Source organism: Mycteria americana, chromosome 3 (genome assembly GCF_035582795.1).
Source record: "Mycteria americana isolate JAX WOST 10 ecotype Jacksonville Zoo and Gardens chromosome 3, USCA_MyAme_1.0, whole genome shotgun sequence".
In the NCBI taxonomy this organism is placed as follows: Eukaryota; Metazoa; Chordata; class Aves; order Ciconiiformes; family Ciconiidae; genus Mycteria; species Mycteria americana.
In genome coordinates this window covers 114572148-114600000 of record NC_134367.1, presented here as the reverse complement: position 1 = coordinate 114600000, position 27853 = coordinate 114572148, and the positions used below count along the sequence as shown (strand labels likewise).

At 54.4% G+C, this 27853-nt stretch overlaps 1 protein-coding gene across 2 annotated transcripts; it reads right to left on the bottom strand.

Annotated features, from left to right (window-relative positions):
- Positions 1 to 186: 186 nt before the first annotated feature.
- On the bottom strand, positions 187 to 27776 carry RRBP1 (ribosome binding protein 1). 2 transcript variants are annotated; one of them, XM_075496629.1, is made up of 24 exons: positions 27620 to 27776; positions 20120 to 20821; positions 16169 to 16317; positions 15815 to 15937; positions 14615 to 14767; positions 14171 to 14289; positions 13216 to 13369; positions 11200 to 11338; positions 10660 to 10847; positions 10433 to 10470; positions 9188 to 9278; positions 8345 to 8437; positions 7877 to 7969; positions 7693 to 7779; positions 7504 to 7593; positions 6971 to 7063; positions 5376 to 5447; positions 5093 to 5188; positions 4562 to 4645; positions 3145 to 3237; positions 2169 to 2252; positions 1570 to 1668; positions 905 to 1048; positions 187 to 622 (listed from the first exon to the last, which is right to left on the bottom strand). In XM_075496629.1, the coding sequence occupies exons 2-24, from the start codon at positions 20799 to 20801 to the stop codon at positions 584 to 586; spliced, it is 3003 nt and encodes a 1000-aa protein (XP_075352744.1). In that variant the 5' UTR covers positions 20802 to 20821; positions 27620 to 27776; the 3' UTR covers positions 187 to 583. The 2 variants fall into 2 exon arrangements, with proteins under 2 accessions (XP_075352744.1, XP_075352745.1); XM_075496630.1 differs by lacking the exon at positions 3145 to 3237.
- Positions 27777 to 27853: the final 77 nt, after the last annotated feature.

Sequence of the window (27853 nt, the reverse complement as noted above, 5' to 3'; positions counted from 1 at the left end):
ACTACATATAGGGCTACAGCTTGATACGTCCTCACTAGATAAGGACACAAGGACAAGCTCTTTTCACGATGTCATCATTTTAATTGCATCGACACCCAGAAATAAACAAAGGATACGTGCCAAGAGCCACCCCTCCAAGAGAGGCTTCCTTCCATGGTGGGTCCTAACTTTCACGCTTCTTTCACGCCACAAAAAAAAAAAAAAAGAAAAAAGAAAAAATATAATAATAATTGCACTGGTTGATGTACAAACACAGTCTTCCCTTTTCACACATTCGTGGATTCTGCCGCAAGGAGGGTGAAGCCCCGGTGCCCACCCCAGCGCGGTCAGAGCGGCTCCCTGGGGAACGAACAGTTGTACAAAGCAGTATGAAGATTTTCTTACAAACGTACACCTGCAGTGTTTACTGGTTGGGGTTTTTTTGGGTTTTTTTGTATTTTTTTTTTTAAAGTTTCAAAACTAGGGTTTGGGTCACTAATGGCTTGTATCTTTTATCTACAGTAAATTCAGCATATATTTTTATTTTTAGGAATGTATAAGGCATTTTGGTAAGTTGAACAGTAAGGTCCAGGTCACAGACTCGTCAAACTGAAGTCCCTTCCTTTGAACTGTCCTCTTCCCCCTGGAGAAGGAAAACAGAGGTAGGTTACTCAACTGTGTCTCAACCTTATTCTCAAGGTGGCTCAAGCATCAAGCATTTCGCAGATGGGCCAGGTCCTCCCTTCTGGGCAGGGAGAACTGCGACCACCATCTCGTGTGGTCCCACGGCTTCCCAAAAGCCACCCGGATGGTTTCTGGCAGCAGGTGCCACCTTGCTTCCCGTTTGAAACCGCTGCCTGATGCACACTTGCCCGCGGCCTCTGACAATATCAAGGGGAGGGATGGCTGTGGCCACCAGAAGTACCGTTTCCTGAAGCTGTTCTTTCAACTTCTTCACCGTTTCTCTCTCTTTGGCCAGTTGGTCCTGGGTAACCTTCAGTAGCTCCTGTAGTTTGGTTGCTGCCTGGCCCAGGTCCTTTGTTAATTTTTTTTCTTTTTCAAGTCTTTCCTACACAGGATACAAAAGAAGGCATCTGCTTAAGCCTCCCTTTGCCATCTGGTGACCTACCCCCCTCCAAAACACCTCTGGTCACCTTGGGTCTGAACTGAGCCACCTTGATGGCCACGAGCTGGAGGAGCACCCAGCTCCCTCTTTGCCGGAGATGCCAGGCATCACCTCACCACCTACAGCTCACTCTGGCTCCCCGTCAAACCCAGGAGACGCCATGGGCTGAGACAACCTTGCCGGAGCAGAACAATTTCCCAATACGTGAAAAGCCCAGCCTGCAAGAGCGTTTGCTCAGAGCATCATCCTTATCTGGATGAAGGGGCTGTGACTTGCACCCTGCTGTCCTTCAGCCACGTCAGAGCTCACAGCCAGCCCTGGGGCAGGGAGCTACCTGCAAGGGAACCATCTACCTTGCCCCACCATTCCCAAGAATGATAAACCATGCCTGCAGTCCTGCTCAGACATGGCTTTTGCTGTCTTGGCTCAACACCAAGCACAAGACAGCAGGGCAGCCAAATCACCTTGAGATGCTGGGCCTCCTCCACGTCTGAAGCTGCTGCATTTTCAGCCAGTCTCAGCTTTTCCAGCTCTGCTTGCAAACTGCACGCTGAGGTCTGGGCCTGGAAGGGGGGGGACATACTCAATTAACACGTGAGTTAACAGCAGCAGGCACCTCCCGCATCCTGCCCTGTAGAGCCCCTGTGCCTGGTGGGTCTGCCTCTGGTGAAGAGTTAGGTTACACAGCCACTGTCAGACAGTTGGATGCTAAACGCAATGCATTGCTTTTGCTGATCCAGCTTCCATCAGGAAGATGGCATTTCTTGCCAGAAGCAGAAAAAAACCCAGCTAAAGCCCTTAACCCTCAAGGTAAAAAGCTGGCAAAAAAATGGGGGAACTCAGAGGGCCAGCAATTTGAGGGGCCAGCAATGCCACGTGGCTTTAGCACAGCTGCCACAAGAAGTTCTTCAGATGTGTGAGGGAATAGGGCAATGCCTGAGATGCAGACAGGGATGGGGAAAAATGTTCAGATTAATTCTTGAAATTAATTCTTGGGCTTCATTAGCAGCCGAAAACCCATAAAGGCTTTACAAACCCTTGTATCCTCCTTGCCCGCACCTACCTCCTCCAGCTCCAACACCAGCTTTTGCCGCAGCACTTGCTCCTTCTCCACCAGTGCTTCGTTTTGCTCCAGCTGAGTCTTCAACTGAGTTGAGAAAAGGGGAAAACACCCAGAAATAAAATTTTAAAAAAAGACCCAAGAGAGGAGCTAGCGGGAACATCACCAAGAAAGCTGGGCTAGACAGAAGAAACGAAAACTGAAGCTTTCCCCAGGGGACCGAAGGGCAATAACTACTGGCACCCCTCCTCTCTGCACAAAAGCCGGGAGGATGCCAATGACAAGCCCAGGGCTCAGCTTTGCATTGCCAAATTTTGCCTGCTCCTCCGGCAGCACCAGCTGGGACTTGGGATGAGAGGCACCCCATAGCGGAGGGCGTGCCTGGCAGGTCCCCGCACCCGGGAGAAGGCTCCACACTTAACGGGATTAAAGGAGAGAGACAAAGCCTGGCTCGTGGCAGCACCGCCACCGGTGAGAGGTGTTAGCCCAAAAGGCAACAGCCGCTGCTAATGCCCTCAGCCCGGCTCCAGCAAGATTTACGGAGCCGCTGTAATCCTAATCCCCGCTGGCTGAGAAGGCATCCTGGTGCAGCTCTGTCAGGGTGTCCCCTTCCTCCGAGGAGATCCAAGCCCCGAACCCAATGGGGCATCGTTGGGTGGCGATGTTGGCCCGAGGGCTTGCAGCATCTCCTGCCTGCCTCCCCCAAAATCCTGCCAGCCTGATGCTGTGACAGAGGGCTCCCAAGGGGAACAGCCTGGCAAAAGCCGGCTGGTGACATGTTCCCAGTGGGAACAGGGCGCATGGTTGACGGGATGGGGGGCTGGCTTCCCCCCCAACACACAGGACAGGAGACGACACAGCCGCGACAGCCCTGAGCAAAGCCACGTGCGGTTCTCCATGCGGTTAGAGACGGTGAGACAGGACAAGGGACATGGTTAAGGGTCAGTGCCTGCATGGGTAGCAGTCTCACCACCCTAACCTCGAGGGGCGCAGGCTCGCTTGGGTCAGCTTGTAACCCCACTACTTCTCCATCCTGTACACGGCTCTTCATCTCACTCAGCTGCTGCCTGACCTGGAAGGAGGACCAGCAAGCCTGGCTCAGTTACACATGCCCGCACCGCAGCCATTACAAGACCCACAAGGACCTATAGATAAAGTTTGACGGCTTTTTTGCTTGCACACGAGCTGAAATGTTCAGAAAACCACCTCAGTTCCTGCTAGATGCAGGATGGTGGTACCTATCCTGGGCAGCTTGAGGCACGACAGCTCCTAGGGGTGCAGAGCACATACTCGCACCTTGTCTGCTCTCCTTTGATCACTCAGCACCTTGGTTTAAAGCCACTGCTGAGGGTTTGCACTAACATAGTTGAGGTGTTAAATAAAGCAATTGAGGCAGAGTGGCAGGTCTCATTTTGCCGTCGATCACAGCTGGGATGGCTGGGGAGGCAGTTACTTGAACACCCTCCACCCTCCAATTAAACCCCCCCCACTCCATCTACCAGAGCTCCATCCTGCATCGCAGCAGCACTGGCAGTCAAGCTGCAAGCTAACAGCGTGCCTTGGCCAGAAGAAAGGGAACACATCGTTGGATGAACGCAAATGTGTTCCATACTTACAACCGCCTGCTCATCTAATGAGATTAAGGCTAATGACAACCGCACGCCACATTCCCTCGAGAGCAAGAGGCTGCATCAGCTCGCTGAGCGAGCTGGACGGTAGCAGCTGCAAGGCTGGGAAGAGTCGTGGCACTCAAGGGAAACCATACGCCCGGCTCGCTCCACTCTGAGCGGCTCTGCAAGCCAGCAGTACCACCGAGGATTTTTAAAAGTCTCCTGAGCCTCTCACAATCAAAGTATGGACTTAAAAACAAAAACCACAACGGCTTTGGCAGGTCTGTTAGCTCTCCTGGCCCTTTATCGCAGTCCTCTCCCCCACTTACCTGCAGAAACCTGGCCCCATCCTTCAGCCCCCTGAGTGACCCCTACACACGGGCTGCACAGCCTCAGTCCTCCCATCCGGAGGTGCATGGACGGATGTGTAAGGCACCCCAACCCCTGCCCCAGGGTGGTGCTGGGGTAACCAGTGTCCATCAGTGGGGCGGCTGGGGTTTTCTGCCACACGCCAGCTTGAGCAAGCCTTGCTGCTCTCCTTTCCTTCCCAACCCCATCACAGGAGGGAAGGCAGGCAAATAAAAACCTCCTCCTGGGTCATGAACATCCGCTCTGAAAGCTGGATCAGTCTGGTGCCCAGGAGCACCGGCTTTCCCCGTGCGCTGGCTGTGCCTTCCTCCCCTCCCCGAACCCACAGGGAGGATGCCGGCCCCATGCTGGGTTTGCAAACCAGCCCTGGGCAGAGCAGCCATGTCCCAGCAGGGCAGCTCCAGAGGTCCCCCTTACCAGGGCCAGCTCCTTGCTCTGCTTCTGTGTTTCTGTCTTCGCTGCCTCCAGCTGCTCCTGGGACTCTGACAAGAGCTGCCTCAACTGACGAGGAGGAACAGAGAGAACAAAAGTCCATTTATGCACTGGGTTTGGAGCCCTTTGGCCCAGGGAAGCATTTTTCTGATGCAACATCTTCTCAAAGAGGCCGTGATGGCATCACTTGCTAACCTGCCTGCTGATGCCTGCTCAGAAAGAGATGGCTGTGAGACAGCTCCATCTCACCTGAGCCACAGAAATCCTGCAGGCCACGGAGGAGCAGTGGACAGCACCTCCATACAGATCTCTCTGTCCCATCCCCCTGCCAGTGGATCTCCTGACCTTAAGTGCCTACAACCCAGACTGGAGCAAATACGTCAATCTATTTTCTCCTGCTTTGCAAAGCTGCAGATCCCCAGGGCACTCCCCAAATCCCCAAAATGTGGATGGGTGCTGAGTCAGGCTTGCTTAGAAGAAAGAAGCATTTAAGAAGGTAACGGCCGCCACACTTACGACTTCAACTTCTTTTGTGTAGTTTTGGCGTTCGGAGCTGGCTGTCTCCAAGTGATTTTCCAGTTGTGTTTCCAGAAGAGAGGTGTATTCCTTTAGCTGGATTAAAAGAGAGGAAAGCAGGAGGGGGTTAACTGTTTGAGGTCCAACAAATCCCGAATTTCCCATGGCCCAAGGCTGCCCTGCCCAGGGCAAGTCAGGAGATGGGTCCCGGCTCAGCCCAAGCACAGCACGCATCTGTCTGGCACCTGCGCAGGGACCTTCTCCCTTACCCAAAAAACCTTACCTGATCTGTGCTCTGCAGATCTGCTTTCAACTTCTCCACCATGTCTTCAAGGGATTTCAGCTGGAGTTGCGACTAAGCCAGAAAGTATCAGAGAAGGTCAGTGAATGGTGTCTCACATGGACACTGAGCATCTTTTGTTCAACCAAAAACAGGCCAGTGTTTCACTCCCACCTCTCCCACTTCATCCTGTACTCAAGTGTGGAAGAGACCTGACACCAAAGCGGAGCTCCACAGCCTGCAGGGCAGGAGCTCCTCTTCCCAGGGAGGATGAGTCCAACAAGCCCAGGCCGTAAATCATGGAGCAAGGTAACAGCTTTTGCCTGCAGGACTTCAGCTGGCTGCAGTCTGCTTTCAATACTCGAGAAACTGGCACCAGTCTCAGTGCAAGTTTCCTACTGAAAGTGCCTTTGGTTTGGAAGCAGCAAGGTAGACTTTCCAATGAGGTGTCATGGGCTTTGCTATTAAGAGAAGCCAAGCTATCATAAAAAGCATGGGGTTTGCATTTAAACCTAGACTGATTTTTGAAGAGGACTCCATGGTTGCTGAATTTTTTGGAAAGGAGGAATTCACCTCTTCTCCACAGAGAGGCAGGACTGCTCTGGGACCTGCCCTAGCCACCAGACGTTCATCCCATCATGCACACCCTGCTGCCAGCACACCAACAGCAGCCACGTCATCCCCGTGCAATCCTACACCAGCCCTCAGCAGCGCTGGCGCTGCAGGAGCCAGCAACAGGCTGAGAAATCAAAGATTTCTTGTACAAGAACTCCCCCACCTCCCTGCAGCTCCAGTTAACTTCAAAACCCCATGTGATGGATGGGGAGCAGCCAGACCATGGAAAGTAGCTTCATCTCAGTTCTGCGTTCAAGAGGGAGGAGATAACTTAAGTCTGCTTTGCAGAAAAGGCACAGCCAGCCAAGTTCTCCTAGACTCCAGCTAAGTCACGAGAGCTCACAAAACACACTCCCCACCAAACTCCTGGGCAACAACGGCGTTCTGGCAGCTGCCGGCTGGCTTTTTAGCTAGGAAGAGCGGTACCCAGAGCTAGACGAACAGCTGGACCCAAAACTATGTGCAGTACGTGGCTTGGACCTCAGCTCCTTTCTGAAGGCTCAACGAACGCCAAGGTCAACCCGGGTTTTGAGAGCAAGCCAACTTCTTCTGAAAATGGGAGTCCAAGAGCCCTGCACATGCTCTCCTCCCGTCAAGCCAGGGCCCACTAGAAGGGCTCAGCCCGATTTCCAAGCATCAGAGCTTGGATTACTGAAGCTGTGACATGGTTTCCCAACTACCATGCCTGAACTGGGGAGCTACAACCATTCCTCCAGCTCCACTGGCAGGGTCTAGGCACACACCAGGCGGGGAGGTGGGATCCAGGAGGAAGAGAGGCTTAGCTCCTACATGAGATGGGCTTCTTGTCTGCTGCTTGGGCGACAGGAGGGGTAGATTTGGGGAGAAGAGAAAGTCCTTGTGTCTCAGAGTTCAAGGCTGACAGGAACAGTTAGGGTCACCATCCGATTTATAGCCAACAGCCCCTCTGCTCCTGTAAGTCCAGCTCCACAAGCGACAAACCCAGGCGTGCCCCAAACACGCACCTTTTGGAGTTCTTCTTCAGATGCCGTGAGCTTTGCTTTCCACACCTGCTCCTCCTCCTCCACGCTCTTCTGCAGGTTTCGCAGCATCCCTTCCTGTTGGCAAAGCCTCAGCTGAGCCCAAACCTCCTCCAGCCCTCCTAAGCCGAGCAGTGTCAGGGCTGGAAGCCCTGGCATACCCAACACCTCTCCAAGGATTTGGGCCAACGAACAGGTGACAGAATTAGGTGCCCCAGGTGGGAGTAGGGTCTCCCAGTTCCTAGGCTGGCTCAACCACCCTGCTCATCAGAACCCTTGCTGTGCCCCATCCCACCACCACCAGGAAGGTTTCTGACACAATTAGGCTGAAGAAGAGCTCTAGAAATTCAAGTTTCTCCTATTCCCCTGTCTCACTGGCAAATAGTCTTCCACACGGCAGCTCCCCAACATACTAAGGGATGCCCACCATGAGCCCACGGGCAGCCTGGGCTTCCAGGAGATCTCTCAAGAGGTACTTCTAGTGGAAGACCAACACAGCGCAAAGGGCTGCAACTTACCGTCTCTGCAAGGATAGCTCTATACTGCTCACATTCTGCTTGTAAAGTGCTTTGTGCTTCCTCTGCCTCTCTTAATTTAAGTGCTGAATCCTGAAAAGAGAGGGAAGGGATGGAGAGAGGGGTGAGGAAAAGAAACAAGTGACCCTCAGGCACTCCCTCACCCCTCCACTTTCCAGCCCCTTCACTTACCGTAGGCTCTGTTGTAATCGTCTGCTGCTTTAGCACATCCATGGTCCTCTCCTTAAACTCTTGTAGCCACGTGTCATAATCCTGAGTCTGAAAAAAAGAGAACAAGGAACAAAAAGGATGCTTAGACGTCTGTCCCTCCCATGTGGTAGAGACTCTGCGGGGGTCTAAGAAAGCCTGTACCCACCTGCTGCGAGGACATGGTGACTCCGGGGAGGGCAGAGAGCAGCATCTGCTTGGTTCGCGTCTGGAGCGCGTCCAGCTGTTGGGCCAGCTCTTCCTGTAAGAGGGACAAACTGGCATGGGATAGAGGTCTTGGGCACCTGACAGCCAGGCTGCCAATACCGGTCCTGCTTTTCTGTGCCTACAGGGGTGAGCTGGTATGGGGAAACCAGCCAACAGAGAAAATTGCTGCCGCTGAGAACCACAAAAACGTCTCTTCCAGTTCCCTGACCCATCTTCCCAGTTCCCTGACCATGACCTGTACCAGGGATACACAGCCCTCAAGACAAACTTTGGAGAAGCTAGGAGGAGGATTGGGCCAGCTCCTAAGAGGAGGCAGGCAACCCAGGGCAAGCATCTCTGGTGGCTCAGGGAGGCTGAATGTTTCCCTTACAACACCAGCATCACCGCTAGAAAGAAATGCTGGGCTCACCTTTGCTTTTGTAGCAGCAAGTAGTTTTTCCTCGCACGCCTTCTCCATTGTGGTCAACGCTTCCATTGCCTTCCAGTTCTTCTCACGAAGGTCCTGCCGAGACCACACACAGAGGGCAATAAGCCACACATCACGCCGAAGGCCACCAAGCTGCTTGTTGTCACTGCGGAGGATTTCAAAGCCTCCACTCAGGAAAACAGGCAGCAGCCCGTCGCTTTTGTCAAGGGTCTTCCATTCCCACTGCCCGTGTGCGCCCCCTTCCCCTCCATCCTTGCAGTGGCCCAATGCACCGCATCGCTCAGGCAGTGGCCTTGAGGGAGCAGAGCAGATCTGGACGGAGGCAGGAGCTCCAGAAGCAGTCCTCAGGATGCCTAGAGCTGCCTGGAGAGGACACAGACCAAGTGGAGGGCTGCAAGGTTGCCTCCACGTAACTGATACTGCCTTGTAGTAGAGGGATAAGGAGCAGAGGAGCAATGAGGTGTGATGGGCCCCTGCTCAGGGATTGTCTTGACCCTGCCGCAGTAGGATCTCCCTGGCTTACCAGGTCCTAAATCTCCCAAGTGAACAGGGGACAGACACCTCCACCCAGGCAGCCCACTGCCTGCTGCAGCCCACTGCCTGCTGCAGCCCATCAGCTCGAGCTGCGCAGCCTGCCAGGGGGACTCCTGCTCTCTGGCAGACAAGGCAATGCCTCCAGTGCTCTGTGGGGCTGGAGGAGCCTCTGGCCGCACCACAGAGCCATCGGTAGCCAACTACGATGGGTTGTCATTCAAACCCCAGAGAGCTGGGTTTTGGAGGAAAACATTGCAAGCAGCAAAAGCTGAGCCTGGTTCACTCACGTACGTTGTTTTTCGCCTTCTGTTGCTCCACTGCCTCTCGCAGCTCTGTGGCTTCCCTTTCCAAGGATGAGAGCTGGTCTGTCTTCTCCTGGAGCCTGGAAGGGCAGGATGTAGGAGTGAGTCTCAGCATCCACCTCCCTCCCGGGCAGCGAGCTGTCAAGAAGGAGATCATAGCCCCTCCTATCCCAGTCTGCTCTGGGATCTACACACAGTGGGAGGAGGAGGGAGGTGGACTAAAAACCATGACCATGGCAATGGGGTCTAGTTTTCTACCAGCTTATCAGCAATAACAAGCAAGTGAGTAGCTGGCTGGCTGTACACCCAGGACAAGAGGAAGAAGTAACCTGATCCAAAGGCCAGAAATTCCGGCTTACACAATTGGGACTGCTCCCAACACACTCCCATCCACAGCTCGTTAGGCTGCATTTTGAAAGTATCATCCTACTATCTTGAGTAACCATAAATCAGGGCTGCCAACTAGATGCCTGAGAGCCTGCAGCTTCCCTCCACACCCTCAGATTCACCACCTGCCCTGAAGGGAGCCTCAGCTTGAGGACACCAAGGAAGGTTCAGGACCTTGACAAGAACCACCCAAGTCTCTTGTCCTGCGTCCCAGGACAACTGAACAGCTTCCCTCCTTTAGAGGAATGCTGGATGCTTGCTGGCAGTGAGGGCATCTGAGAAATCCTCCCCCCGTGCACAGCCTGAGCCTTCTCAGAGGTGCCCAGCACATGGACAAGGGGCAACAGGCAGGAGCCGTGACATGGGAAACTCCAATTAAATGACAGGAAACCTTTCTGCACTGGGGGGAAGAGGTTGTCAAACACTGGAATCGGGACCCAGAGAGGTAGTGAATCTCCATCCTTGGAGATACCTGGAAACATCCTTAAAAAGCCTCCTCTGGTTGGCCCAGCTCATCTTGGATCAGAGACATCCCACCCCCAGCACCACCACCACCAGAACCTCCTATTCTGCAGGACTGGTCAGCCTCCACATGCCTGCCAGCAATTACAGTCTCACTTCAGAACGGACTGGCTGTTATTTGGGGCCAGCACTGGAGCCAATTAATATTTTAAACAGTTGTGTTGGCTAGGATTGACCTTGTCTTCCCAGTGTCGCAGTCCCCAAACCTGCCTAACGGAGAGGGTGGAAAGCCCTCACCCACAGGGCTTGGCACCCAGGGAAGCCTGGGACACACGGACAGCAAGGTGGAGGTACCATAGCAGTCTCCATGTGCATCTAGACCCACCTTGACCGCAGCTGCTTCATTTCTGCTTCATTGGCTGCCTGGAAGAGAGAAAGCACTTTCATTACCTGTCCTAGGCATGTGATGCAGGTCAGCCCTTTCTGCGGCATCCCAGAGGGGATCCCAGAGCAAAGATAGCACAGGTACTGCATTAAACACAGTGCAAAAACACCTGCTTGAGCAGTGTAACCCCCTCTCCTCCTCCCACCCCAATTAAACGAGTACGCGACCTGCAAGTCTCTGTCTTTTTCTGCCTCCCTCATCTGGCCTGCCTCCAGCAGAGCTTCGATGGATTTGATCCTCTCCAGGAGCTTTGTATTCTCCAAGCTGGCATCCTGCAGTTTCCCCTTCACGTTGTCCAGCTCCAGCAACTTGCTTTTAACCTCTGCTTCGGAGCTCAGCAGCTTGGCCTGCAGTTCTGTTGGAGGAAGGGGTGAAAAACATGGTAAGGTAGGTGCAAACAAATTTGGAGACTCCCCATCCTGCTCTGCCCAAGCAGGACTCTTGGCTAAAGAAGCCTTGGCCGTGGATGCTTTCAGGAGGCACAGAAAGGGCAGGGAGGGATGCAGGACAGCACAGGAGAGAGGCATTGGAGTGGCATCCTAGGATAGGACCATGGACCAGTCCCACATCTTGCTCACACCGACACCAGGCAGCCTAACTCATCCCTGGGTCTACTTGTCCTGCCCCAACCAGCCCCATCAAGCACCTGGCCCTGAAAGCTCCAAGTCTGCCCCACAGCTCTCCCTGCACCGATCCAAGGTCCTCACCAGCAATGCTCTGCTGCTGTTCTTTGGCCTTTTCTGCATCTGCTAACAAGCTTTTGTAGCTGGTCTGGGTTTTGCGGAGCTCGTCGCTTACTTCGTCCAGTCTCTTCTGCAGCATCGCCTCCACCTCCCTTTGGGAAGCCTGCATGGCAGGAAGAGAAGGCTTTCCGTAGCATGCCAGGCACTCCGGCCAATTTGAAGCAAAGCTCCATGTGTCACATAATGTTATTTTTAAGCTGTGCTTTGGGGGGTTTAAGTCATCCTTCCCCCATACTCCCCCTGTGCATGAAGCACCTTGCCTCGCGCTCGCGTTTTATCATTTGCCAGCCCTCAAGTGGGAAGCAGACAACACTCAAACGTCTCGGTTCTGGGCCAAGACCACAGCCATCTTCCCCTCTGGAGAGCTAAGCTCTGAAAAACCTCTTAAAGCCCTGGTCCTAATGCACAGCCCCAGCCCAGCAGGGAGAGGTACTGCCACGGTGCTTAGCAGGACGGAGACACCCAGCCACGTGTTTCCACACGTGGAAGAATTTTCTGTGCGGTTTGGGCCAGAGAAGACTTTTTTTTTCCATCTTAGAAAGCAGCGAGGAAGAGGCCTGGCCAAGGCAGGCGCTTCGAAGGGGAAGGCAGAGGAGGAGGATGAGGAGTGTGTTGCAAACCAGCAGCTCTAAGGGTACAAGTTGCACTCTTGCAGATGGAGAAACGTTGCTTTGCATGGAGGGGACAGAAGAAGGTAAACCAGCAGCCCCATCTCTGTCTGAGTGATGCTTCCAGAACCACTAAGAAAGCAGGACTTCTCCGTTATTTGAGGATTTGACCCTGTATCCTCAGCTCAGAGCTCCAGGTGTTACTGTGAAGCACATTCTCCCTAGCACTTTAAACACATCACTGGCTTTAAAGGCTTCCAGCTAGTATGATTTATTTAACTAGTATTGAGGTGTGCAGCAAGCTGACAGCCCTGGAGAAGTTCTCCTAGAAGCTGGTGTTTTGACCCAGGAAGGCGGCTTCTGCCTTCATGCCGGCTGCGTGCCCACATCACCCCCCTTTGCTCCTCGCCTACAAAAGCAGCAGGGGCCAAAAACAGCCCACCAAAAGGAGTCCACATCCTCAAGCACCCAAAAAATTAAGAGCAAGGATACTGAAGGCCCCTTGCTCTAGGAGCACCTCTACAAAACCATTTTGGCATGCCCAGATAAAGGTCTCCACCACCACAGCCCCTTTGTAAAGAGGCCAGAGCAATTCGGAGACCACAGCAGATGCAGGAGGGACACATCACATCCCTCACCCCGTCTGCCACCCCTGAGGGAAAGAACTCCAAGTTCCCGGGTCAGGGGTACCCAGGATCAATGGTTCCAGCCCCCGGCTTAGCCAAATCCCAGCAGGAGCACTGCCACCCCACCCCCCGAAAATGCTCTTCCCTGCATGGGTACAGCCTGCCTGCCGACAACGCGCCACTGCTCCTCCACCGACAGCAGCTCAGAGGCTCTGAGGCTCTACTTGGGAGGTGTCCTTTAAACACCCCTAAAAACCCCAAACCCAGCCACACCCTGGTGACAACAAAAAAGCCACAAGCTCTACCTCCTGCAACAAGGAGGGAGAGCAACGGGCTTAAAAACAGCTGAGTCGAGAGAGAGCACCTACGTCCGTGTGAGCACAGGCTGGCGGGGGCCAGTGGGTTTCCCCTCTCACCTTAGGGTACCACCCATCAGCGTGCACCTTCTAGGCTTCCCCCCACACCTTCACATGAGGCTCGTGAGCTTCACAGGTGAGCAAGAACAGCTTCAACCGGGGCATCGTGCTCCCTAGGCTTTGCTGGTGATGCTGCACAAAGAGTGCATTGCGTGTGACAAACTAATGGGGGGGAGGCAATTAAGAGGTCCGCAAGGCAGCTTGCTTTCCAACCGTGGATGCTCATCTCCTTCCAAAGATCTTCCCATGGCCAAGTCCACAGATCCCATGAAAATTTAGCCACCCACCCCATCTCTGTGAGGGGAGTGGGTTTGCCAGTGCCTGCCTGACCTGCAGCTGCTCTATCTGCTTCTCTGAGGCCACTGCTTTGATCTCCCAGCTCTTCTTCTGCTGCTCCTCTTGCTGCAGCACCTCCGATTTCTCAGACAGCTCTTTCATCAGCTTGTTGCACTCTTGCCGTAACTTGGCCAGCTCAGCGTTTTGCCTGCACCAACAGAAGCAGAGTTATTTTAGCCTGCAGGCCAGTCAAGCATCTCTGATGTTACCTAGGGGGGAACACATCCTCCTGTGGGCCTGATACAGGACTTGAAACATCTCAATGGTTGCATTTGCCTGTTTCTAGGACACGCCTGGTCCTTCAGGGATGGGGTGGAAAGAGTTGACAAATCGCTTTTCAAAAGCTGTGTTTCAATCACAGGAGACATTCCTTTCTCATGAAGTAGAGGACGTGAGGATCTGTGTTCCCAGACACAAGAGGAAGCACTCTAAGCAGCTGGAGTTTGGTCTGTAATTATTTGACCGCTGTTAATCACCAGCCATTTCAGACTTCATATATAAAGGAGTGCGAAATTCTTCTAGCTAGCTACTATTTGTTCTGCATGCACCAGGCAGGTCTCAGGTCTCTGCAGCATCACTCCCATCAAAGACCCAGCTGCATTTCTTCTGAAGTTTGAGAGCACAAACTCCCCTAAGGGGGGAAGTGCCATGGTGCCTTCTGGTCCCCTCTCCCCCCCTCTGCTGCCTGTTGGCTCTAGCATCAGCACAGGTGACCCCAAAGCAGAGAGGGTTTTCCCTGCCCTTCCACTTGGGAAGAACATCCTTGTTTCCCCTGCCAGCCCCTCAAAAGCCATTTGGCAAGCTCTTCCTCACTCCCTCCTCTACCTCCAGCTAGTTAGGGTGTCTGTAGAAGCACCTTCAAGAAAGGGGGAAGCCAAGCCCAATGGACAGCCAACCCCAGGGTTTGCCAGAGGGTAGCCCCAGGCTCTGCCCCCTGCCCCCGCCTTACTTGCTCTCCGTCTGGCTGGTGGCCTGGTTGAGGGCGTCCCTCAGGATGGAGTTCTCCTGCTGCAGGCGAGCCAGCTGTGTGTTGGGGCCGTTCTCCAGCTGCTCCTGCAGGGTCCGGATCTAGAGGAGCCCAATAGGGGTTAATGCCGCCGCTGGCCCCTTTGCTTTCCCTGTGAAGCCCACCCATAGAGCAAGAGGGACTGGCAACACAGTGGGGTGTCTACTGATGCTGACAGCCCCCCAGGCACGCAACATCCCATGAGGATGCTCCCACATGCCTCTTCTCCATCAAGCACCACGGTCCAGGAGCATCGCAGGGTCTCGCCCCTCCCTGAGGCTCTGGTCGCCTCGCACATCTCAGTCTTCTTCAAAAGACCATGCATCTGCCACCAAAAGCCACCCGGCAACCAGAGGAGGAAGCTGCAGATCACAGCGTGGGGCTCACCTTGCTCTGGAGCTGCTGCGTTTCACTGACGTGGTCCTGGTAGCTGGCCTGCATGCGTGCCTGCACCGCCGTAATCTCCCGCTCGCGGGCAAGCAGCTGCTCCTTCAGCTTGCCCTCCACAGCCGCCGCCTTGGCCCGCTCAGCCGCCAGTTCCTTCGAGGGAGAAGTTACCCAGTTAGTCCTCAGCGTACGAGTTTCCCCGCTTTAAGGGGATGTGAAACCAGCGGCCTCCTAGCTCAGAAGACTTAAAAGTTCAGCCCTTTCAGAGCTGCCCCCGTGCCCAGCTACGCCATTTAGCACTTACATTTCCTCCTGCATTTTGTTTTGGGCTCTGTGGCCACTGGATGCCACTGTTGTTCCACATTGGGCCAGCTAAGAGAAAGGAGTAAGACAGCCTGGAATTTTATTTCCCCCCCTGCCCAGGATCAGTAACACCACATAAGGTTTGGGGCAAAGCAGGAAAATTAAAAAAAAAAACCCAAACCAAACCAACCAAACAAAAAAAACCAAAAAACAAACAAAACCCCACCCTCTTGCCCCCCACCGAGGCAGGAGTGCTCCATTAGCCAGCTGGGCAATGCTGTGCCACTGCCCTGTGTAGTCTGCACAGGCAGGGGTTTAGCACAGTGCCCAAGTACATGGGATGGCTTTGCCCTCTCCTCTCCTGCCTGCAGGCAGATGGACTCGCCGCTGCCGGGTCCTGCCAGCTGCAAGGCAGGAGGTGCCGAGTCCAGTGTTGTGGGGGTCTGTTCCAACTTCAACACCCAAAAAGAGGTGGAGGTAGGGGGCTGAGTTGGGGATAGAGGGTATAAATAGGATCAGGCTCCTTAAAAAGGGATGGATCAGCTCCTTCTCAGCTCAGATGATCTGGGCAGAGACGAGCAGGGATTTATTTTCCTCCCTAAAGCAGCAGAAAGAAGCAGAAGGCTTTCCCCTGCTTCTCCTGCGGCTGCCAACAGGCGCTACCCTGCGGCTCTTTGGGCTGGTGCCTTCCCAGGCTGGATCAGGCCTGGGGAGAGGAGGTCAGGTGGGGATCTTCTCCCCTTTTTGGGGAGAAAACAGTAAACAGGTGAAGGACCCAGAGAGCCCCTGGGCTTCACCTCCAAGGGGGATGAGATGCAGGGAGCGGGAGGCACACCAGCGTGACCACGACAAGCAAAGCCCACGCCAGGGATGCTGGGAGGGCTGCGCAGTGCTTACCTTGCTCAGCTCCCGCAGCTTGTTTCTGGCAGCAGCCACATCCTCCTGCTCAGCAGTGAGCTGCTTCTCTTTCTCTTCCAGCTGGCGTTTCAGGACAGCGACCGGGTCACCTTTCTGCGTGGCCTGCCAGCGGGGCAGCACGTCAGTGGGGACCACCACCTCCAGACCCATCCCCACCATCCCACACGCGCAGGATCCTGCCCTCTGCTCCAAGGGAAAATTGAGCTCCGTTCTCCAGGACTGACCCTCGGGGCCAGCCTGCCTGAAAACATGCCACCTTCCCTCCCCTCCACACCTCCCGAGGCTCAGCAGTGCCCGGGCAGCAGGCGGCCACGACGGCATTGGCAGCCCTACCGTGTGCCAGGTGTCCTGGACGATGCCCGCCTTCTCCGTCAGGATCTCAATGAGCTGCTGGGCCTCCCCCTCGCTGAACACCATGCTGCTGACGGTGGACACAAGCGTCTTATAGGGCAGGTAGAGGGGCCCGTCCGAGTCCGCGGGTGCTAGGGAGGAGAGAGGAGGGACTGGGACTGCTCGAGCTGATGGCAGAGCTGAGTAGCATCATCTAAGTTGGCTTCAAGCCCACAACTGCCATTTCAAACCAGCATCCACTCAGATTTCCACAGTCAAGTTTGATACCTCTCTAACTGAAAGCAATATGAGAAGTGCTGGAGGTGACACTCACCACACACGTGTGCTTCTTGAGCCAGCTGTCACTTCTGCCTCGCTCTACTACTGGTCCCACCACCCTCCCACCATCCTCCATCAAACTGAGTGATTCCCAGCAGGAGCTGGGCATACTTTGCCAATGCCAGGGAGCAGAAACACGTTGGGCATCAGAAGCTGGACCACACCGCAATACAACCTTGCTGGGGGATGTCACCCCATGCAGCAGTGTCAGTGATGCAGAGCACAGCAAGGTCATCTCCCGCCTTTCACTAGGCAGGTTTGTTCCACCTCTTTGCTAAGGGAACAACACAACTCCAACCCTTTCCCTACCCCTCTGCTAGCCCGGGAAAGCCAAGTAGCATCAAGGACCATGATGCTGTTGTAGGACCACAGTGCACATGGTCACGATAGATAGAGGGTGGCGGGCAGTGGTTTAGGAGCTCCTGCACAGTATCTATGGCCCAGTGGGCTTATTTTCCTAAAAAATCCCAGAAGAAAAAGCAGTTTGGACTCCAGTAGCTCCAGAGCCTCTAAAGCTGTTAACACCAGGGTCTCTTGAATGCAGAGCTTGGACCCTTCAAGCAGCAAGGACAGAGAAGAAGGAGGAGGAGGTGCTGCAGGTGTCGGAGCAGAGGTTCCCCTGCAGCCCCTGGAGAGGAGCCCACGCTGGAGCAGGTTCATCCTGAAGGACTGCAGCCCATGGAAGGCCCCAGGCTGGAGCAAGGGAAAGGTGTGAGGAGGAAGGAGCAGCAGAGAGGAGCCGTTATGGACTGACCACAACCCCCATCCCCCTGTGCTGCTCAGGGAGGGGAGGGTAGAGGAGATGGTAGAGGAGTTAAGTTGAGCCTGGGAAGAAGGATGGGGGGGAAGGTGTTGTTTTAATTTCATCTCTATTTCTCATCTATTTTAATTGGCAACAAATTAAATCAGTTTTCCCCAAGTCGAGTCTGTTTTGCCTGTGATAGTAATTGCTAAGCGATTGCCCTGTCTCTATCTCAACCCATGAGCTTCCCCATCTTATTTTCCTTCCCATCCTGTTGAGGAGGCGGAATGAGAGAGCAGCTGGGTGGGCATCTGGCAGCCAGCCACAGTCAACCCATCACAGCAACAGAGCAGCAAAGCCTGGGAACGCCTAGCAGCTCCAGCACACACTGTTTGCTCCTGGCTTCTGGTAGATCCATTTGGGATGGCAGCACTAAGCCCTGGCAGCAGCAGAGTCTGTCTCACCAGCAGCAGCACTTCCCAGCAGCGCAGCCGGGGCAGCTCCACCGTCTTGTGTAACCAGGGCCCAAGAGCTTGGCTCACACTTTACTCATGCTGGCAACAGTGCAGATGCAGGACAACACATCACATCCCCTGGCTCAGTCCTGCTGGGTGGAGGGACCCACCAAACGAAATTTTGCCCATCTCCTGGCGGCGTTGCGCAAGCAAGCCTTGCACAAGGCGGGCACGATGCAAACCCCACCTTGCAGCTGGCAAACGGAGCCGGGGCAGCCTGCCAAGCCACAGTAAAAGGAAGCCTACGCTGCTGCTGAGCCCATTTGCAGAGTCGGGAACCTCATGCCTCGCCGAAGGAAGCGGCGAAACAAGAAGCAGCCATGCAGCAAAGCTGCTATGGGAAAGCACAGCACGGACAAGGGGTCTGAAGAGCTGCTTCTCAAACCCAAAGGGACACGGCAGACACGGATGGCCCTTGCACGGAGCCCCACACCCGGGAGACTGCAGCCCAGATTGGGTACCCACGCATGTTTCGTGGGAGCGCGTGGCTCCTGTTATCATAGATAACAACCTGGGATGCGAGTACACACTAACCACTTGCAAGCAAGTTTGTGTGATGCAGGAGGCTAAAAACGAACCACACAAGAGAAAGATAGCCCAAGACACTCTTGTCAGGTTTGCCATCTGTTTCAGTGCTGAGCATGTGTCTTTGAACACTTTGAACACCCATTTTTATCTGCCATGGGATAATTTGTTGCTTCTACCTTGAGGAGGAGAGATTGAAAGGCTGCCGAAAGACTGCCCATAATACCTTGGTCAAACTGCAGCCAACTTCGTGACGCAAATACTGCCAAGAGCTTTCCTTTGAAAAATCCCACAGGAGCAGCTAAGACATCACTCTTGGCTTTTAAGACATGCAGGACCGGCACTTCATTCCCAAAGGAGTGGGTGTTCGGAGCAGCCAAAAAAACTCCCAACTTAACAAGTGCTAAAAGTTCATCTCCCATCCACATTCCCTTGGCTGTTACAGCTTCGATTTAGGGCCATGTTTTCCAGTGTTAGAGAAGTGCATCCCTGCATGCACATGCCAAACCAGCCACCTCCAGTTTCCCCAACAGCATCACTGCGATACCCTCCAGTAGCAGCTACGTTTCAAACCTCATCTCTATGTGGAGATGGCCTTTAGTAAAATCCTTTCCTCAGAGGAGCAGATACAGAAGTTTTAATGCAACCTTGGAGACCAGCGGCCGCAAAATCTCCTGCTGAGTAGCAGGCCCTCTTCCAAATCATGGGTGTGGAAACTGCCAGGTTACACAGCAGCCTAGGTTTGGATGTGCTGGAGAAGGCTATCAAGTAGGGGTGTCTTTTTGTTTGGTTGGGTTTTTTGTAGATAAAGAAAGAAATGAAACCTATGCACACCACATCACATCTTTGAGAACACCTGAGAGATTTCTCCCACATGTCCATATGGGAACACTTCTACAGGTCTGAAAGCACTCACATTTTTAGTGCCTGTAATTATCACTCAAGCAAAAATAAAATGCAAACTGTTCACGTTGGTACAATGAGAGGCAAGAATCCAGCTACAGAGCTGTTTAGAAAGTAAACAGCTCCCCACACCTATTTACACCCTGGAGAGTTTGGGATCACCTTCTTTAATCTCTTCCATCTCCGAGTCAATCAAGTGGGGCATGAATGATGACAGGCAAGTTTTCCCTTCCCTGTGGCATATCCAAAGTCACTTCCCTCTAACTATCCTATGATCAATCCCCCACGGTATAAAATCCCTTCAATCCTCTTTCCTCCAATTGGCTGTTTTTTACCTCCACTGAAGAAGGAGGAAACTCTAGCAGTGACCCACCTCCCCGTAGAAGAAGAGTGGTAGAACTCCTGTGTGCTTTTAATAATCAGGGGTGGAAGGGGAAAACACCTCATCTTGGCTTTCCACCCAGATGTCCAGCACCTTGGCAGCTGCTCCCTCTCCCAGGACAGGTACATGCACCTCCCATTCATCCTTGGTGTGCAGATCTGCTCAGAGACCCCCAACACAACAGCAAATCTGAGAGGAACCTGTAACTCTCCAACATCTGTGTGCTGGACCAAGGAGCTAAGCACCAAGCAGGGGTACCCGATGCAGGAGGCAACACATTACGGAGTGCAAAAGAGTCAATAACCTCTTGACTCAAAACGACTCTACTTCCCCCCAGGGAGAACTACAGTACAGTACAGGCTTTTTCAACCCACCTTCCCCTTGGCATACATGGTCCATCTCACCAGAGACAGCCTTTCTACAGCTGCCCTGTTTCCAACACTGAAGAACAACAAAGAGATCTCAGAATGGGACAGCTCTGTATTAACAGCACCAAGGTGCCCTGCTGGCTTACTCGATGGGGAATATGCAGAGGAATTTGGCCTTACCTGGCTCGCTCTTCTTCTTGGATGCAGCCTTCTTCTTGACAGGTCCATCATGCTTCTGCTCCTCATGGGTCGGAAGAGCATCGGTTTTCTTGATGGCGACTGAACTGATGACCGGAGCACTTTGCTGCGTGCCAACTGGCGGCACAGCCATGACAGGCACCTCCTTAGGGGTCACCTCCAAGACGGGAGAACTTTTGGGGACACTGACAGGAGGTGAAGCCAACACTGGGCTAGGAGCAGGCTCTACCTTTGCCACCTTCTTCTCCTTCCTCCTCTTCTCCTTAGGTGATGGAGCAGGTTTCTCCTTTTCCTGGGGGGCCACTGACACCGCTGCGATCGGAGACTCAACAGTTACAGGCTCAGGTACCACAGCAGGCTCAGGAACCACATCCTTGGGAGAGTCCGTCACTTCCTGAGTCAGCTGCTGCTCTGGGATCTTTCCATTAGGTTTCTCTTCTTTTTTCTTTGCTTTTCCTTTTTTCTCAACAGGTTTCTCTTTCTTCTTTTTCTCTATTTTCTGCTGCTGGGTCTTCTCAAGCTCTTTGCGTTGCTTGGCCAAAGCTTCCTCGTAAGATGTCTCCTTCATGGAGAAGGTGGACACCAGGAAGATCCCGATGGCCGATATCACCATAAAACCTCCAAAGACCATAACTCCCAGCGTCTGAGGGTCATACACATCCATCCTGCCTTATTCTTCTGTGCCTGCAAGACACCAGAACAACAGTTAGTTGGGGGAAAGAAAGAGATGCAATGGCCCCTCTGAGCAGGGAGTTTCATATGGGCATCTGTGTCTCCAAATGGCACCATGCACTGAAAAGACAAATGCTCAAGATTCACAAAGCTCTGGTGAGGGAGACCTACCTACACACCTCCAAGTTTGTGCTCCTCCACTATGTTGCCTATGCACAGTGGTCCAGTCGTACTGCAGTGACTAATTTCACTGGCTGCAGCAATCTCCAGAAGAACCAAAGAGGGGGAAGAAAAAACCAGAGATGCTATCAGAGACAGCCATAAGCAACTACCCATTACATGGCCAATGGCATGGTTTTGCATGACCCTAGGCAATACCTGCAGCCCTGCAGCAGTAAGAGAGTCCATTTTCAGACTGTTTGGTGCAGGTTGGCCAAGATCTGGGCTCTCCCTGGAGCACCTGGCCTTTTCATTGCACCCAGATGCACATCCGGGTCTCAACTTTGGAATAAAGCATCCCCCTGGAAGCAGAAAGCATGCACAGGAGAGCTTTCCCCAGCTTTGCAGCAGCTCTGGCCTTCTCCCTTTGCCACCTGCACCCTGCAGCACTGCTGGCTTCTGCCCAGCCCAGCGGGGAGGACACGCAGTGACCGCATCCCACTGGGTAGCTGCTCCCAGCGATGAAAACCACCCCAGCAATGATGCTGCCTGCACAGACGCCATACAGAGAACCAAGCCACAACCATTTCCTTGAGATGCAAATACCAATAAAAGTCCTAAGTTCAAGCTAAAGAAAAAAAAGCATGGTCATTAATTCTCTCATCTTCCCAATAGATGCCTGCAGGAAGAAGTGAGATTTGCAAAGGGAGCGCTGGATGTGGCACTTCTCTTTCCACCTCTGCTATTAGCTGGCAGGCAAGCCAGGCACAGGGTCCTTCCCACCCCCCTCTCCAGCCTCAGTTTCTCCACCCATAACACATGGAGCAGCAACAGAAACTGTACTGCCTGGTCTGAGATCTGGCAGGTAGGGTGCAGCCACACAAGGAGAAAGATGCTGCTATCTCCACTCCTCTTAATTGCTAATTGAACCCTGCCCCTAGTTTCAAAGCCAATCTCTTCTCTGCTGTCCCGCTCACGTGTTTCGCCCATTGGGGCATCATCTCCACGTGGCTTTGAGGTGGCTCATGAACCCCCAGATGCTGAAGTCAGGCAGCTAATCTGCGAAGGGGCACTTTCCAGGAGATGCCAGGCTATGGTTTCTCGTCATTGTGCCTCAAAACATAATCAGGAAAATGCAGAAAGTCCTCGGCTATCAGAAGTTCCCATCCCCACGCTTAACTGTAAACATTATCAAATTTCCTCTTTAAGAGGTTGTGGGTTGAGGAGGGAGGGAGGGGCTGAAAGGGGAGGAGGCAAAAATAAGAATAAAACTAAGGAGATCAGCATATTTTCAAAACCTCAGTGCTCGCAGGGAGAGACCTCGGAGCCTTTTCCTTTCTAACAGCTGGAGCAGCAAACTCGCAGCCAAATCTGCAGCTCAAAGCTGCTCGTGCAGCAAGGGGGTGACAGTGCAATGAAAAACTCTCCTCCAATGCCCAAGCAGGGGGTACAGAGCTGGAAGGAGCTGCAAAGCGGCCATCTCCCACCACAGATACACACCTGCGTGGGGAAGGATGGTTTAACCAGCAGCCCAGCTCTCCCTGCCCACCTCTCCAAGCATCTCAAGCAAAGCAGGAGAGATCTGGCAAGCAGGAGGGCTGCCAATGCCAGCTGGAACCAGCCTCCCCTGGCAGGGCCAACTTTCTACCCTGGGGCACCACTCAAGATCACAGCTGATACTACAGGCATCGCAACTTCACGTCTGCCCCGGCTGTTTTGGATTTAAACAGCGTCAGCCCGCTCAATCCCAGCACAACTGGTGCCAAGTCACTTCCTTCTGACTAGGTAGCATTGCTTTGGGACGGTCCCCACCAGGACAGACAGATTACTCCTAACCTGCAGGGTGAAGAGGGCTGGATTTCTTCTCCTTGGCAGTAAATAAAAAGTAGGGCTGGAGAACACATACGCACGACCTTGTGCTGGTTTTAGGGCTACATTGAAGCACCCAGGAGCTCTTTTTGGGGCAAAACAAGGCAACCTGCATTCCTTGCCCAGCAATCCCAATACATCGGTAAAAATAAACCCTTCCTGACCTCACACCACCACGGCTTCATATTTAGATAAAAATTTGCCGCTCCAGCTTAGGGCAAGGGCATCACCAAGCACTGGCAAATGCACTCTGACCCCACCAGCTGCTACTGCCACCTCCAAAAGCAGCTGGATGGAGCCCACGGAGGAAAAAACCCAAACCTCTGCTGTTTGGGTTTTTGGGAACCTCCATTCCATCCTGCCCCAATAGAGGCATCCAGCATGCAGAGGATGGATGACAGAGGACAGTGTTATTATGCAGGGACCGGGGCAGTGAGGTGGGCGAGATGGTGGTGCTGGATGCAGTGCCGCAGTGCTGGACACAGCGCCATGGTGCTGGAGCCCTCTGCCTGCCCCACATCTCACTGCACACTGCTGTCCCCCCCAAAACCCTTACAAGCAGGGTGCCTGAGCCCCAGGCTCCCTCTCCCCTGCAGGCAGCCTCACCCAGCCCCGCTGCAGTAAAAGCTGCCTGTACCTTGCCTCCTGTCAGGCTTTACAGCCAGGGTGAGATAACAACGCCGATTAGCATTAAAGTCCTTTCTAGCTAAACAAAAAAAAACCAACAACCCCCTCCAAAACAAAACCAACACAAGAAAAAAGCAGCCCAGAGCATTAACCTAGAGGAGCTGTGGACCTGCTGAAAGAGCCGTCACAGCAGCCGGAGCTCATAAAAGCAGCTGAGATGTCTGCATGGGCCATTCTCGAGCTCCCACCGCTGGACCAGAGAAATCCCATGTTGTTCCCAAGGACAGGCGTGCCGGCAGAAAATCCGAAATGAAGAGTGAGAGATACCAGCCAGGCAGCAATTACTCCCAGCAGTGCTATCAGGGCAAAGGGAAACTTTGGTCCTGTCTCAATGCTCGTGCCCCGCAGCCCACAGTGGGGGGCTGGTCCTGGCAGACCTGGCGCTGACTCCAAGGAGCAAGTTCTACCAGTAGAGTTCCTGCTGCGGTTGAGACTTGGCATGGACCACCCCAACAACTCGTCCACAGAAGAGCCTATCGCTCTGACAGCGCAAAGACAGCAGCAGGCTGTATGCTACCGCGTGCGCTTAAATCAAACCAGGCTGGCTTTGGCATTTGGGGGATAAGGAAAAGTCTTCCTCTGGGAACTTCCTGATGCATAAATGCAAGAGGCAACACGCCGCAGCGTCAGCATCAGGAGCGAAGCTCTGCTTTGGCATTTCCTGACCTCGCTGCCTTCTCCCTTCGGAGGGCTGAAAGTTTGCTCCTGGATTTGCACAGCAAGATGCAGTCCCCCTCAGGAGCGCAGCGGCAGGAGCGCGCGTGCCTTGCCCTTCAGCAGGAAAGCCCTCCACACTTCCCACCTGCGCAAAGCCTTAGCCAGGACACGGAAAAATAGGGCACCGAAGGTACCACTGCTTGTCTGTTCGTGGATGCCTAGAGGATAGTTTCGCATGTATAGGTTCGGCTTGACAGCCAGGCTTTGAGGCGGCTTGAAGACTTCAGCATCCTCACCTCTCTACCTTCTCCTCATCCTTAGAGGCAAGCTGGAGGATTGGGGCATGGGATTTTCTCCCTGTGACTACAGTTTTCTATCTGATGCCCAGGCTGCTTTGGGAGAGGGTTGTGCGCCTACGAGGTGCAGGGACACCACCAGCCATCAGAGTCCACATTTGAAAAAAATCAAGTTCATGTCTGACACTGAGCACATTTATCTGCATGAAGTTTCTTGAGCAGGATCATCCTGCTTTATCAAGATGAAGCATGATACTTGATAAAGCTTTATCAAGTTTCTTAAGCATGATAATCCTGCTTATTGTCATCATCTTTCCCAGCCAAAACAGTGGAAATCATCAAATATCTCCATATGCAAACTCCCTCCCCAAAATACCTTGTTCAGATAAAGCTTTTCACCACCACCAGAACAGGAACAAGACAGACAACTGGTATTTCACTTGGCCTTCTCATGTAAAGGGACCAGCTGAAATGCTGTGCTCCAGCTCTTACGTTCCTGTGGCTTTTTCTTGTTATCCATCAAACTTCCCAACATCCCAGATAACAGCCCAGGAGACTCCCTCGCCATCCTGCACATGCAGTCACCTCTGCCCTGAGCAAAAGTCCAACTCGCCATAAGGAAGCAAAACCAGTAAAGCACTCAGCCTTGCTGGGTTTTCAGCACCGAACAATTTCCAGCACTAACCAACCCACAGAGAAGCAGTGTGACAGCACTGGGGCCACCCTCAGTGTCTTGTGGTCACATTTGCCAGAGACAGCTAAGAGTCAAAAACCAGGCTAGAGCCTTCCCACCTGTCCAGCCTTTCCTCCCCTGTGCAACTGCTTCCACAAAATCCAGGGGAATTCGATACCTCTGCAACTCAGCCCTCCACCAACCCTGGTTTAAACCAGACAGGTCAAGCATCAGGTGGGCAGGAGCAAAGGAAGAGACAGGTCGTGCAAGAGTTACAGAAACCTTATTTCTTTACACAGCCAAAGGAAAATATAACTGTTACCTCCCCCTGGTCTAGATAGGTGCTGCAGGTGGGAAAAGATGCTCTTTGCAACCGTTCCCCCTGCAGTTCAAGGCTTGCACTTTGCCATGGTGTCAAGGTGGCCTCTCTGGTTAGAGCAATGTAAAAGAAGAGTGATGGAGCGTTGGAGGGTGGAGAAGGAGAAAACTGGGTTGGTGCAGCCAGGCTCTGCATAGGCCGCATCAATGCTTGCCTGCAAAGCATCTGCAGCACCCTTTCCTCTACAGCACCTCCCAGCAGGTTAAAAAAAAAAAAACAAATAAAAAGCTCTTCCCTCCCTAAAGACACAGGCACACATCGGTCAAAGCTCGTTGACCCAACACATAAGTTTCCAGGTTGAGATTTCAGCTTCCTCCAAAGCGCAAAATTATGTCCCGGGCCATCAGGGCGAGAAGCAGGCAGCACCTAAGGGACCAGCCGCTGTTTCAGGCAGGCACTGTCTTGGCCTCTGGTTCAAAGGAATAAGGTCTCATCTCCTTCCCTGCCCCTGGCCTGCAGCCTCCCTCGCCGAAAGGTGGCACGAGGGCAGAGACGTGGCCAGGGACAGCGTTCCTCCAGCACAAGGGAGCGAGAGGGCGAGGGATAGGGAACTGGGACGCTTGATCCTGCCGACAGCAGGGCAGCCCAGCAGCGGGAGAAGGCGGCAGCACTGCTAGCAGATAAAAGACAATCAACAGATACTCCTCCTGAAGTTTCTCTCTCTATCGCCCTGTTGCGATAGAGATGAAAACTAAAAACAAATGAGAAAAGCCCACACGCTGCGAGTGGGTCCTGCTCGCGTCCCCAGCAGCCTCTGTTTAAATACATTTTCTGCGTTAAGTGACTGTGCATTTCCAGCCTCCCGGCAACATGTGTTACTCTACGCAGCAACTCCAGAGCAGCCGCCGCGCCGATCGTCAACAGTTATAGCTCGACTTAATTGAACGAGTCTTAGCGCTCCATTAGCTCTTGCAGTGCGGCACCAGCAGCCGCGGCCCTTGGCAGCGCTGCCAGCTCCCTTCCTAAGCCTTGGAGTTAAGGGGAAAAAAAAAAAAAAGGGGCAGAAAAAATATACATATACACGAGAAGATCGTAACAGGGCCGTAACACAGCTGCAGCTCGACTAATCTCTGCGGCCGCTATTGGGAATTGTCTCTCCCCTCCCCGGCCCGAAGCGGCGTTTCACCTCTGGCCCTCCTCAGCGTCTGCGTGGGGTTCACCTCCCCAGGTAGCACCCGCCTCGCCCAACTCCTTCCAGCCCTTTCCCGGCGACGCGGGCGAGGGGAGGCCGCTGCCAGGCTCCTGTGAGGAGGGGAGCCGACATGCCAGGCGGGGCGGCGCCTCCCTCGCGCCCGGCCACGTGTGCAGGCGCACGCTCTCCCCGCCGGGCCGCGCCCCCGGCCGGGCGAGGAGCGAGGAGCGCGGGGTCCCGCCGGCAGCCCCGCGGGACAGCTGCCCACGGCCGCTTTGGAAAGACCCCAGCGTGAGGGGGGGTCTCTGCCTCTCTCCGAACGCTTCGGGCATCGCCGGACCCCGCGCTGCCGGGGGTCTCCCAGAGCTGGGAGGGATTGGGGGGCGGGGGGGGTAGTTAAGCTAAAAAAAAAAAGTAAGGCACAACCGCCTGGAGCTGTGACCTTTTGTAACCGCGCTTAATCAGATTAATGAATTTCATCAGGCCGGCGCTCGGGGCCGGGAATGGGTTTGAGCGCCGTGGGGCGGGCGGCGATGCCCGGGGGGGTGGCGGGCGGGGGCCGGGGGCGGCGCGGGGCCCCTCCCCGCCCCGGCCGGCCCCACACGCCGCCATTCCGCACCGCCCTCGCCGCGCCGCGGGCCATTCATCCGCCCGACCCCCCCGCAAACGTGGCCAGACCCCAAACCCGGGATCCCATCCCCCCCGCCTTCCCCGGTTCCACGCGGGACACTCTTCCGCGCGTGGGAGCGGCGGGGCGAGGCGGCGGGGACGCGTGTGTGTGTCCCCACCCCACTCCACGTCTGCTGACAGCCGGAGGGAGGGGGGAGAGCGCCGGGGGGGGGGGGGGAATCCCCCTCGCAGCGGGGGGCAGGCGGTGGGGGGATCCCACGGGACGACGCCCCCGCGTGGAAGTGGAAGAGGAAGGAGAGAGGGAGGGTGACCGCCGCCGCCTACCCACCCGTGCCGGGTCGCGGTCCCTCCTCGCCGCCGCGGCCGTGTGGAGTCGTGGCACTTTCCGCCGCTGTCTCGCCGGGCTCGGCCGTCCGGTCCCGCCCCGCCCCGGCCCGCCCCGCCGCTCCGCGCCGCGCCGCGGGGCCCACTCAGCGCGGCGGGGCGGGACGGGACGGGACGCACCGCCCCGGCACTGTGGGGCATGTAGTCCCCGCTTCACCCCGGCGGGTGGGGGTCCCCC